This window comes from Plodia interpunctella, chromosome 14 (assembly GCF_027563975.2).
Source record: "Plodia interpunctella isolate USDA-ARS_2022_Savannah chromosome 14, ilPloInte3.2, whole genome shotgun sequence".
Taxonomy (NCBI): domain Eukaryota; kingdom Metazoa; phylum Arthropoda; class Insecta; order Lepidoptera; family Pyralidae; genus Plodia; species Plodia interpunctella.
The window spans coordinates 1,582,791-1,596,130 of NC_071307.1; the positions used below are offsets into that span (position 1 = coordinate 1,582,791).

The window sequence follows — 13,340 nt, forward strand, 5'->3', positions numbered from 1 at the left end:
GGGCTGATTCTAAATTTAATTTTTTTTTTGTTTGTTACAGTCGTATCGAATAGCAATGTATAAAATTTTAATATTTTTCCTCACCTCACTGGCAGCTTTTATTTTCTTATTTGTATTGTAAAAAAAGAATTAAAAATAACTTTTTTCTTTTTTAATAAGTGTAAATATAGTTATCTTAATCGCTCTCTAGTCTGTGAAGGAAATAATATTCGTTTAATTATTTTAAAAATTAAACTCATTGCCACCACTCGAATGATTTCAAAAGTAGGTATCTGTACTTGCTTAACTAAAGTTACGTCCACTTTCTGTAGACATTGTCTCATTCAAAATCTAATAGTTTTTGTTAAAAAAATGCCGACAAACCCGCAGGCTACAGTTAGCATTTACATATTTTTTCTTGTTAACATTTAACGACTCGGCCCTGTATAATTAGTTTAACGAGAACGATAAGATAATGTGGTACTTATCGAAAATTGCATCGTTGCGTTTATGATTATTTTATAATGCATATTCATCATTATACGATTTGATCATAATTAGCACATTTTACCAGCCAGTGTTGGTAGAGGTGTTTGGTTCCGCCCTAGAATAGGACCATAACTTCTTCGTATTTCAAATTAAATGTATGCAAAATTTCAAGAACATTGAAACATAATTGAACATTAAAATAATAAATTTTGGGTTTATCACAAACATACAGGCTTTGTTTTATAATATGCAAAGTATAAGACTTATCAAGGATATTATAATATATCCTTATGGATTAAATATTTGAGAATGTTAACTTCAGAATAAAACTTAATTTTAAGTTTAGGAAAAAATATATTTATTTAATATATATATTATACAACTAAACCGTAAATACAAAAATATTATAACCTCAATTTAGATTCGTGCATCGTCAATATCTTATCGACTTCAACCGCCCTTCCTTTCAGTGTTGCCATATCGTCGTCGCTCAAAACTTCCGTTTTTTTACCGGCGTTTTTTATTAAGAAATGTTGTATGAATAATTTAAGGCTTTCACGGAACATATGGAGCTTTGGCGGTTTCGATATCCTGTAGAAAACTTCTAGAGAAGATTCTAGATTCACGTTCATTATGATGGCTAGCAGGATCTGTCTCATGAACCGTACCGTCGTTTTATTTAAGTCCGAGAATTGAATAATCTGAAACAAAAACATGTCGTTATTAATAAAGTGTTGCAGTGTCCGTTATGTACAGTCAACAGCACATCAGCCTAGCAAACTCGCCGCTAAAATTGCGCCATAGGGGTTCATGCAGGGTACCTTGATGTGCTGTTTCTGAAAGATTTCTTTACTGAAATATTTTTAACGCGTTTAAAATTTAATTCGTGGATATGTTTACTTGTATATAGAAATAGAGCAGGTGAGACTATTTCCCAGAAAAGGGACACCAGATGGGCTCCTAAATAAGTATATACCGAAAAATAATATTTTACGGAACCCTCAGTGAACTAGACCGAGACTTCCTACGCGTCAAAATAATTTCTTCCATGGGAACTTCCGTAAATCTTATTCTGATCTTATCACCAATTTTTTTTAATCTGTTTCACTTTGTCTTAATGTAATGACAGTGTAATTTGTTTCAATTATTATTTATTGCATGCTGGAAACAGCTAGGTGTGTAGTTCTCTCTCATATGAGTTTAACGTTTTACCGGTTCCTTCCTTGGCCGTTTAGCATCGGACGCCTGGGTCTGCTGACCGCATGCAAATTGAACGATTTGACTTTCGAGTTTGCCCCCGAATTTCAATATTCATTTCGCTACAACTTTTTAAAGGCTAAACAGATTTTCATGAAACATGGCTAAGAACACTCGGGATAAAAGTTTATCCCGAGTGTTCTTAGCCCCGATTCTTAGTTTTGTTTTTTGTGTCATAGATACTTATCTATGACACAAAAAACAAAACTAAACGAAAATCGTTTCATCCGTTTGGGAGCTACGATGCCACAGATAGACACGTTAAACTTATAACACCTAACAATTTGTATCGTACATACATACCTTTAGCACAGAAAGCGGCAATCCTTTCTCCATTATAAGGTGCACGAGGAACATCGCTAAATTAGTTACACTCTGTTTCGGCAGGTTCTCAATATCTTCTATCCTGTCCCAGGTGGAGAACTGTATGGACAACTACGGACAAATCAAATTAAATTTATTTTATTTTAGTGTATAACGTATAATCACAGAAATCAGAACATGATATTTTACACAAATAAACTTACATTTACGTATATTTATTTATTTATTTAGGCACATCAACAACATAAACACAAGAGAATCACATTTTACATATGCGCATTTTATATACAACTTAATGCCTAACTACTTTTATACCTAACTTAACTTTACATTTACGACAAACGTGCACAACATTCTATATCAATTTGCGTATATTTTACTACTATGCATGCGATACTTGTCCTGAACCTGACTACTGTTGAATAAAACCTGACATCGGTAATAAAAATAACTCTCACTCGATAAAAAAAAACACATAAAGTGACCCACAAGAACTTCACTTACATTTAATAATGTAAATAAATATACGTAAATGGCTATTAGTTGCTTTTTTTGTTATTACATTATATGTTTAGCCGATAATCTTCCATTGAAATAAAGAAATAAATAAGTAAATAAATAGTCGACCCGTGTGCAGGTTTCCTCACGATGTTTTCCTTCACCGGAAGCAAGTGGTGGCCTACGAAAATCAATATTACATGATTCAGATTGGTAGCAGTCCGGCATGATAATCATTAGGACCGCCACGGAGACCGACACTAGTACCACATCTTTCGACGACCTCGGTGGCGCAGTGGTAAAGTGTTTGCCTCTGAACTGAGAGGTCCCGGGTTCGATTCCCGGTCGGGTCATGATGGAAAATGATCTTTTTCTGATTGGCCCGGATCTTCGATATTTATCTATATATGTATATGTTATAAAATATAGTATCGTTGAGTTAGTATCCCATAACACAAGTCTTCACGTCTTACTTTGGGGTATTATGTAATCTGTGCTTTTAGCTCAATCTGTGTGATTTGTCCTAAATATTTATTTATTTCATATTTTGTGACAACCCTGACCGCATTATCACCGCTGGCGACTGTTTCACCTCTACCAAGACTGACGAACGACTATGAATCTTATTAAACTGTGGTTAGTGTATAAATTCCCGCGCGGCTCCATTTGGCGCAGTCCTATTGTTATTATCTCCAGGATCGAAGGGTTATGTTACCTTGTAAATAGTATTAAAAAAAATCAATACTAATTGTTAAAAAAAAAACATTTTTAATAAAAAATATATAAAAAAAACTAATCGTATAAATAGTTTTGATTTATTTTTTGATCAATTTACAACGTGACAGTTAACAAATTAAATCAGGTTACCTGATATCTCCTATCTGTGTCGCACAGTTTCTGCCCCAACACAGCGTAGTAAGGATTGTATGTTTTCTCTTGAAGACAACATGCGAGCAAGACATGTACTATCTCCCTCTCTTGTTGCCCTTTCAGCCCTAAATGCTGGAGTTTCTCGAACGCGTCCATATAATCCTGAAGGAGGTAATATACATTAGTTAAAACATGTATACAATTTTCAAACACTTATGTACGATATGGCAATAACAGAAGCACAAATTATAATGCATTTATGCAATGGAATGCCATAGATGTCAAATCACAATTAGTCTCATTTATTAATATAAATATGGTAGGGCTAAACCTCGAAGTGCGGTTAGAACTTGGTTTAGCCGGCTAGATCTAGGTGCGGCCGGTCACGGTTGGTTAAACTTAGGTGTAGCCTACTTATCTTGCTAAACCAAAGTATACTTATCTTGAAGCGGTGGTGGTGTGATGGTTAAGACGCCCGCCTGTGGATCGAAAGGCCTCAGGTTCGTATCCTACTCGCGCTACATGAGTTTGTATACCAATCTGACTCATATACTAATAGTAGCTTTCATCAACCACCACTTGCTACCGGTGAAGGAAAACATCAGGAAACCTGCACACTGGTGGACAGTTTAGTTCACTAGTGGGTACGCGACTACCTGCCACTAGATGGCGGTGAGTAGTCGTAAAAAGTCATGTCAGATGCCTTTAGGCGACTAGAATAAAATCTGACACTAGTGTTAGCAATAACACACTCGATATGATGATGACCATCACAGACCGGCTGCACTTAAGTTTATTCGTAACGTTCGTTTATTTATATTGGCTAAACATAGGTCTAGTCGAAAATAATCAGACTATATCCGCCCAATCCCACTACATGACAAATGCCAGCCTTCCATAGATTAATATATATTTTTTTCATAAACAAAAAAAGTTTGTAAAACCAACCTCAGCAGCCATGATAACGCAGAATATGCTCCGTCTAACATCAGTGTTCATCCGCTGTTTTCGCGCCAACACTAACAATTTCTGGTCTATGGTCGGTGGCAACTTCACTTTCTCCTCCTGCCTGATCTGGTTTCCCTCCCACGCCGAACCCACCACCCACCATTTGCCGCGTTCGTCCGCTGTCAATAAAAAATATAGTTAATCATAAATAGACATGTATTCGATGGCGTACGAGGCGACTATGGGACGATAATCTTGGCAGCTTTTAGGCTAATATAACCCCAAAGAGATGCGAACCTGAAAAAGAATCCTAACTACTATTATAAAGCGTGAATAGGTAGGAAGGAAGGAAGGAAGGAAGGAAACACAAACAAACAAACAAACAAACAAACAAACAAACAAACAAACAAACAAACAAACAAACAAACAAACAAACAAACAAACAAACAAACAAACAAACAAACAAACAAACAAACAAACAAACAAACAAACAAACAAACAAACAAACAAACAAACAAACAAACAAACAAACAAACAAACAAACAAACAAACATGTTTTTGAGCAAATAAAAATTATGGTTAGAAACTTATCGCGTTTATAATATAATATACTAGGGTCACAGGCTAAAAAAAGTTACCTTTCAGCAAGTCCTCCAATCCGATATTGAGCGGTGTGACATAGTTCCCCTTTCTGATAATAGTTCGCGTCAGTTTCCTGAGATGTTCCACGTAATACGGATCGTAGTTCGGTATTTTCGTCAAATTGTTGTTTTTCACCGCCATCAGGACTTCGAGCAGGAACTTTATTCGGGATCTGTGATAAGAAATTGTCACATTTTAATAAATAAGCAGCAATCAATCAATCGGTATTTATTTGCTAGAATACAGTATAAAGGTGTGAATACAATTTCGTGCAAATTTTAAATTATATATAGAATTTACAAATGATTTACAATAGATTTTCATAGATAAATTCTGGCAATTATTTTTTATTTATTTATTTTTTGCCTATGCCAGGGTTATTGCACCCGAGAGCGAGAGAACACGATAAACTAGTTTCAAAGTACACCCATAAATTCATTGATATTTTGGGATAAATGCAAACCTCAATAACTTTGGTGATAAACGATAATATTAAATTTTGATTACTCACATGTATTAATAGGGTCTTTAATATTAAGCTTTTAATTTTTATGGCATAATAAAATATTTTTAAATATGATTAAACGACTACCCGTCATCCAGTGGCAGGTAGTCGGAGTCTGGACTAAATTAATATAATTTGTCAGCTATTTGGATTTGAAAAGTGTTGACCCCCGCATGTGCGCTATCGCCTCACCCAGGAGCGGCGCAGTCGCGCGCGAGCGCCGCCGCCGCCCGCGCCCGCAGCGCGAGGCTCCGGAGCGCTGCGGGCTCGTCCTTGCGCAGAACGCCGCCCGCGCAACGCAACGCCAACACAACACACTCTATGTGTTTCTCTGATAGTTCTTCCAACAGTCTGTTCAGAATGTCGTATAGCAAAGACGCTTGGTACAGCTAAAAAAGGAGGTTCAAAAATAATTTTTAAGCTAATTTTACCGAAAGAATTTTCAGACCGGTTTTAAGTGAAATCATAAATACACAAACGCGTATGTAACACTTTTATTTTATTTTTTTTACATGTCGGCATTATTTCATTCTTTTTAACTATTTTTTTTTCTTATAGAATCTTGTCATGGTCTTGAGTGTCAAACTGAAAATGAATGAATGAAAAAACTGAAGTTAAAAAGAAAATGACAAGACATTATAAAGAAACAAAATAATAGACAAAAATAATGAAAGAGTTCCGAAATGTAAAAAAAATAAAAAGTGAAAACATAAAAGTGTTACACGTAACTTATAAAATACTTAGTACTTATAAAAAACTTAACTTATAAAATAAAAAATTCTAATGACAAAATCAAAACAGCTTGGTCAATCATTAATAAAGAAACCGGCAAGTTTAACCCACGCGACAACAATATTTCTTTAAAAATTGGTGATAAAACCATTAATTCAAATGACGAAGTGGCCAACGAATTCAATAACTTCTTTGCCAATATTTCTAAAAATATTACGGGCTCCCTTTCGTCTTGTCCCAGTGCTGCAGATGATTTATTAAAAAGAAATGCCTCAGATCCTAAATCCACCTTCCGATTTAGACATATTTCTCCTGAAGAATTATTATCTGCTTACAAAGCACTCAACATGAAAAATACAGAGGATCTGTGGGGTATATCTGATTGCTCCCCACTTAACTATTATATTCAATAATTGCATCTCAGATGGAGTTTTCCCTGACCTCATGAAAATCAGCAAAATTATACCTCTTTTCAAACAAGGCGCTAAAAACGATCCCACTAATTACAGACCCATTTCTATTCTACCTGCATTAAGTAAAATTTTTGAAAAGCTAATTTTAACTCAATTAGTTTCTTATTTTAACATAAACACAATAGTCAATTCGGTTTCACTAAAGGTCGTTCCACTACTGATGCAGCAGCCACTCTAGTTGGAATTATCAATGATGCTTGGGAAGCCGGACAGGATGTTATAGGTGTATTTTGTGACCTTTCAAAAGCTTTTGACTGTGTCGACCACAACATACTGAAAAATAAGCTTAAATTCTATGGTGTCACTGGAGCGGCCCTTGATGTACTATCTTCTTACTTAGACAATAGAACTCAGAAAGTAGAAATTAATAGAGCAGCCTCTAACAGCGCTCCTGTGCACATGGGCGTGCCTCAAGGCTCCATTATTGGTCCTTTTCTATTTCTAGTTTATATAAATGATCTTCCTTGTCTTGCCCAACAATTGTGTGATGTAATTTTATTTGCTGACGACACGTCACTACTATTTAAAGTTGATAGAAAAAGTAGAAATTATAACAATGTAAGCAACATTATGTCATTTGTGCTTGAATGGTTTACAACTAATAACCTGCCTTTAAACACAGACAAGACCAAGTGTATTAAGTTCTCTCTTTCAAACGCACCCCAATTTGATATTCCTTTAGTAGTTAATGGTAAAGTATTAGAATGGGTACACAGTGCCAAGTTCTTGGGCATTACTGTGGATAGTAAGTTTAAGTGGGATAAACATATTGAAATCACGGCCAAAAAACTTAGTTCGGCAGCTTTTGCAGTGAGAAGGATCAGACAGTGTACAAACATCGAAACAGCTAGGCTCGTGTATTACAGCTACTTTCATAGCTTAATGTCCTACGGATTATTGTTATGGGGTAATGCAGCTGACATAGGAAAAATTTTTGTTTTACGAGCGATTCGTTTTATTTATGGGCTTAAGCCACGGGATTCCTTGCGAGAATTATTCAAATCGATAAATATTATGACTGTTGCATCTCAGTACATCTTCGACGTACTTATTTTTGTTAAATCTAACTTACACCTGTATAAAACATTGAGCGATGTTAACAGTGTAGTCACTCGTAATAGGCATAAACTTTGTATGAACAGATTCCGACTTAAAAAGGTTAGGCGGTCTTTCGTGGGTCAAAGTGTTAAATTGTTCAATAAACTCCCTGTAGAGGCTATTAACTTGCCAATGCCAAAATTTAAATCATATATTAAAAATGCTTTAATGGCTAATGCTTATTACACGATTAGCGACTATTTAAATGATAAAAAACCTTGGACCCTTCCTAAAACTTCCACCTCTCACACTTGATTTTAATTTTTTTATTATTATTTATATATTTTCTTGACATGTTTATTACATATATTTTGACATTTACTTGTAAAACATATACGTGATTTGTAATCTTCAAGTGTCTGAAAGTAACATAGGTATCTATTATGTTAGATTATGGAGATCGATTATGTCATGCACATTCAAATGGTCAAACCGGTAGCGGCGTCGTGGATCGGGTCGGGAGGTTCCCTCTATTGTGGTTGAGCTTCGCGATGGCTGACTCACGCGTCAACTCGTGAACGGGTGCTGCCGGGGGAACTGGTCAGCTCGATCTTTTATTAAAAGTTTTTTTTTTGTTTGGTTAATTATACATATATATATAAGTATATATATTTTCCTTTCATCAGCACTTGATCACAATCACAATATGTTTCAGTATACCTTTTGACCATGTACTTTATTATGTACTTACATGTTATATTACTGATTAAAAATTATACATAAATTTATATTAAAAAAATGGTAAGCCCTTCTGGCATAATAGGGACCAACACTGTTTGAATGAGTTTCTTTCGGCATTTCTTCTCAGCAGTGGTCGTTCCGAAATGCTAGTAGCTTTGGTAAACATCATTTAATTTAGATTGACGTGAAAAAGTGCCTGTGAAGGCCTAATTTCTGAATAAATGATTTGATTTTGATTTTGTAATGACCACGACCCTCAACCATGAGGAATACGACTATGAAGAGAGAGAGAGAGAGAGAGAGAACAAGATAAATGACGTCACTTAAAATATTTTATCACTTGAAGTATTTACCTTAAAACAATAAAGATGAGCGAAACAGGATACAATATTGTCCAATCTTTTGTCTTCCTGCGGTTGTGGATGCAGCACCAATTCGTCAAATCTCTTTGACAGCTCTTGAAGGAAATGCGCTCCTGGAAATAAAAACAAGTTTTTTTTAAATATAAACACTGTTTATATAACTTAATATAACATCACATTTTTGGATATTTCAGTCTCTGCGTTTGTGTTATGCCCGCTCCACACTATATGCGAACACGTCGCCAAACTTTAGCGGAATTGGTATACATCGCTGATTTTTCATTGCGATATATAAAAGCACTCATACAAACTACACAATGTTCATGCATTAGCGTCGATATCTGTATGTGTGTTCGGTGATAGTGTGGAGGCTACATTACGGATGGCCTATCATCACAGCCGTGTTCACTAAGCATCGAATGTTATTGTAGACAGAGACAACAATATATAACGACATGAGAGAGGGGATCTCCGAGCGTTTCGACCGCTGTCGAATCAATCATTCATAGAATTGACATTGACCACAGTACAGATTAATGATTTTAAAGTAAGATAGTAAAACTGATTCTTGTCTTTGTTTAAAATTTGAAAAATAACAAAGACGCGCGGCCGCAGCGGTCGAAACGCTCGGAGATCCACCCGGTGAATTATTATCACCTCGCACTCGCTACATACTTTCTGTCATCTGTCCGGTTACTTCCGTCAGAGCTCCAGGATTTGCTATAGACTTTACACCTCACCAATATCACTCACCAATCTCGTTACCAACATTGGCATGCAGCACGGCCACCAACGCCGCGTGCTCCGCCAGCATCCGGTCCGGCGTCGCATCCGGCCCGGCCGTGGCGCACAGCCACAGCTGCGCCACGGCCGTGTTCACCGAGTTGCGACTGTGGTTTGAGTATAGACTCTCTATGGTGTTACACGCCCAGTGGAGGTTCGTGCCGGCCAGTTTGTTTAGGACGCCTGAAATTGACAAATAAAAAATAAATATACATATAGGAACAAATCACACAGATTTGAGTTAGCCCTAAAATTCGAAACTTGTGTTATGGGATACTAATTCAATGATGCTATATTCTATTACATATACATATATAGATAAACATCCAAGACCCAAGTCAATCTGAAAAAGATCATTTTCCACGTTGACCTGACCGGGGATCGAACCCGGGACCTCCAGTGTGGCAGTCCGGCATGATGACCATTAGGCCTCGGATGTCGTTGACAAATAATACAGGGTGATTTCTTATAACTGGTACTGAACAACTTTTCGTATGGAAGCAACATTGAAATTGCGAAAAAAAAGCAGCTGATCATTTTCCACAAGTTAGGTATTTAATTTTGTATAGAACAGCTGATGATTTTTTTCGCGATTTCAGAGTTACTCCCATACTAAAAGTTGTTATAGATATCAAAATACATGTGGCTCTGTCCGCGGCAAAATGTATCGGGTGAGCAAATTTGTATGACAAGAGCGCAAGTTTATATGACAAACTCACCCGTTTCTAAGGAATTATTGCGGATTACGATTCGAAGTGAGGCATAGCGTAGCGTATTCACATTGCAGTGTGGTTGTCGTTGCGTCACAATATCGCAATGTGATTGGTTCGCTGCGTCTCTCTTCAAATCGATTTGATGGTGAGAAGTGAAATGGAAACCCGCACTTCGCCCACTGGTCTAAGGGGCGAAGTGCGGGTTTGAAAAAAAAACGTATTATCATGTTTTAAATGGGGTGTTTAAATATATGTATACCAATTTAGTTAAAAATCTGTTCCGCGGTTTAGCTGTGAAAGCCTGACAGACTTTCATATGAAAGTATGGATGGATGAAATTATAGGTAGAGATAATTTAATTGATAACAATTTTATGTATAATGAAATAAATAAATTTATTTATTGGACTAAAATTAATAATCTGGGGCTAGCTCAATCTGTGTGATTTGTCCTAATAGATATAATATATAATAACACTACTACTCACTTTTGACTTGTCTTTTCAGTTGCTCCAATTCTTTATCTGATGCTGAGTCTTTATTTCTCAAATATGGTGGAATGTATGTGCCTTTTTCTTCCTGTAACATTTACAGAAAAAAAATTGTAGGAAAATCACTTTTAGGAACAATATGGCGAAATAAAAAAATTACCTGTAACTAAAAAAAGTTTTTGGTCGACATGACTGAATAAAAGTGTAAAAACACTTAAGTTATTATTTAATTTATAAATGTTTTTTTTTTACTCATTTTCCTTTACTATTGTTACCTTAATAATATTGCCTTCCTTATCCCTCTTACGCCCATAGATATCTTCCCAAACGTCAGGTTTTTCATTACTCTCCTTTGGTCCATCACTATCATCACCGGAGAATGCCTCTAAGTCGTCATCGTCACCAGACAAATGTGAAACTTCATCATCGCTGAAAACTTTGCTTAAATCATCTTCTGAAATAACCTTTTCTTTTTTATTGGAATTTTTAGGCTTTGTTGATGCGCCTGAATTGCTTTCATCATCATTTATCTTCTTCAATTTAGGATTTTGCGATTTCTGTGACTTTGTTGGCAGTTCTGTAAAATGTTAAAAGTGTATTCACACTGATGTTATAAAAAGAAAAGATTTTAGTTTTATTTTTTGTTTGCAATAAGTAAACTGAAAACATCTACACTGATTTTGGCTTAAAATCTGACTTAGATAACATAAGCTTGCTAAATGAAGTCACGGATGGCAAACAACATCTCACATTTAATAAAGACAATAATAAAGGTGTGATGTTTTTTTTTACTAATTTTCTAATTTCATTTCATCAATTAGGTCCGAAAATTATTTCTGTCTATGATAGTCATATTGTGACAAAGAAAAGTATTCAAAATGGCGAAATTCTCTAAGATACCCAGAGACACAGGGAATCTCTGAAATAAATAATTTCTCAATAGTATAATATAAATATATCCGAAAAGAAAACTTACCTTCAGGTTCATCTTCACCATCTAATTCTTCATCATCACTACTCTCAAATATTTCACTATCATTACCATCTTCATCACCAGACAGATCAAATTCTCCATTATTCTGTTCATCATCTTCATTAATCTCTTCATTATCAGATTGGCTATAATCTTCTCCATTTTGACCAATATTGTTATTCTTACTACTTTGTTTACCAGTGACTACAGCTAGGTCTTCCTCAAAGTCAGATTCATTTTCAACATTTGCAAGATGCTTCTCAGCAGCGACTATTTGTTCCGATGTGGCTCTGTCACATATTTCTAAAAGGTCTGGATGTTACAGTTAAGTTGTTGTTACAGTGAGAGAGATGTGACAAATAATTTTTACATTTCCAATCATTTTGCCATTATTATACGTCATATTATTCAATGAAGAAGGAGTAATTCCTTCTTCATGGAATAATATTCAAATACCAGAAAATATTTCAGAATTTCTACTAAAATATCAATGTTCCATTTCAGAAAAGATTTGTATTTTTGTTTTAATGAAATTTGGCACAGAGATAGAGAAGACATTCAGGAGTATCATAGGCTACTTTATTTTATGGTTTTATTCGAGTGAAGCTGGGATGGGCCGCTAAACATAGTAACACTTTGGAAGAAAATAATATACACATTCATTTTAAAAAAAATACAGAAAATTAATAATGGAAAAAGGATACAGTCCAGACCATCATCAGCAAAGTAATTACTCTTGTTCTTGGATTTACTCAGACCAAGTTGTTTTTCTAGCTTCTTTATGATCTTGTCTTCTTCCTCATTTGCTTGCACCAGCATCTTCTTTCTTTGTTTCTCCATTTGAGACTTCAATTTTTGTGTTTCACTTTTTTCCTTTTCTATTTGCCGGCTAAGGACGTCTTGGAAGGATGGCTGTTGCTTAGGTTTTTTGTTCTAAAAACATAGTAATTATAATTTAATTGTCCCCTGATATCAAATTAATTAGGTTACAGTCCATGATTACAGTGCAAACAAGTCTCGAATCAAACAAATGTTTTTAGACAATATATTTTTATATAGATTACCTTTACTTCTATGTCAGGACCAGGGGAATCCGCCGGTCTTTTAACGAACCTGCCTGGTTCATATTTAGGAGCTTCTTGTATAGATTTCTTCTTTAAATAGTGCTCCTTACGATGTATTTTTTTGTCCTGTCTTTTTTGCTTGCGGAGGGCTTTCCTGGTATTGACAAGAGGAGCTCGTGCAACTCCTTTATTTTTCTTCATATTATGATTTTTTATGAAATGCTTAATTTAAATATTTTTCAGGAAAATATAAATAATAAACAAAAGTAAGGTTACAAGTGAGGTTATCAAGTATTTAGACCACGTGACATTATCAAGCTGACAGTGACAGACGACAGCTGCATGCAGCAGCAGATGTTATAATGATTCCCATTAACGTTTTTGGGTAGGTACCTAGTATTTTCATCTTTTCAATGATACTAGGTATTTGTTTCTTATCTATAGCCAATATGATGTCAA

The 13,340-nt window shown here is 35.3% G+C and overlaps 1 protein-coding gene across 1 annotated transcript; it reads right to left on the reverse strand.

The window, feature by feature from the left end:
* Positions 1-802: 802 nt before the first annotated feature.
* On the reverse strand, positions 803-13,212 carry LOC128675683 (uncharacterized protein). The gene is made up of 13 exons (XM_053755249.2): positions 12,882-13,212; positions 12,522-12,750; positions 11,821-12,129; positions 11,120-11,421; positions 10,842-10,932; positions 9,612-9,824; positions 8,850-8,971; positions 5,705-5,901; positions 5,004-5,179; positions 4,366-4,544; positions 3,415-3,579; positions 2,029-2,160; positions 803-1,169 (listed from the first exon to the last, which is right to left on the reverse strand). The coding sequence occupies exons 1-13, from the start codon at positions 13,080-13,082 to the stop codon at positions 873-875; spliced, it is 2,613 nt and encodes an 870-aa protein (XP_053611224.1). The 5' UTR covers positions 13,083-13,212; the 3' UTR covers positions 803-872.
* Between the last annotated feature and the right edge of the window lie 128 nt (positions 13,213-13,340).

What these genes read in the sequence shown, in the direction of transcription:
- LOC128675683 (XM_053755249.2), bottom strand. Translation starts at nt 13,082, where the DNA reads ATGAAGAAAAATAAAGGAGTTGCACGAGCTCCTCTTGTCAATACCAGG. An exon ending in AGGAAGGCAATATTATTAAG is followed by an intron (nt 10,933 to 11,119) that starts GTAACAATAGTA and finishes TAAATGTTACAG; the next exon opens with GAAGAAAAAGGCACATACAT. An exon ending in TGCCGCTTTCTGTGCTAAAG is followed by an intron (nt 1,170 to 2,028) that starts GTATGTATGTAC and finishes TTTTTGTTTCAG; the next exon opens with ATTATTCAATTCTCGGACTT.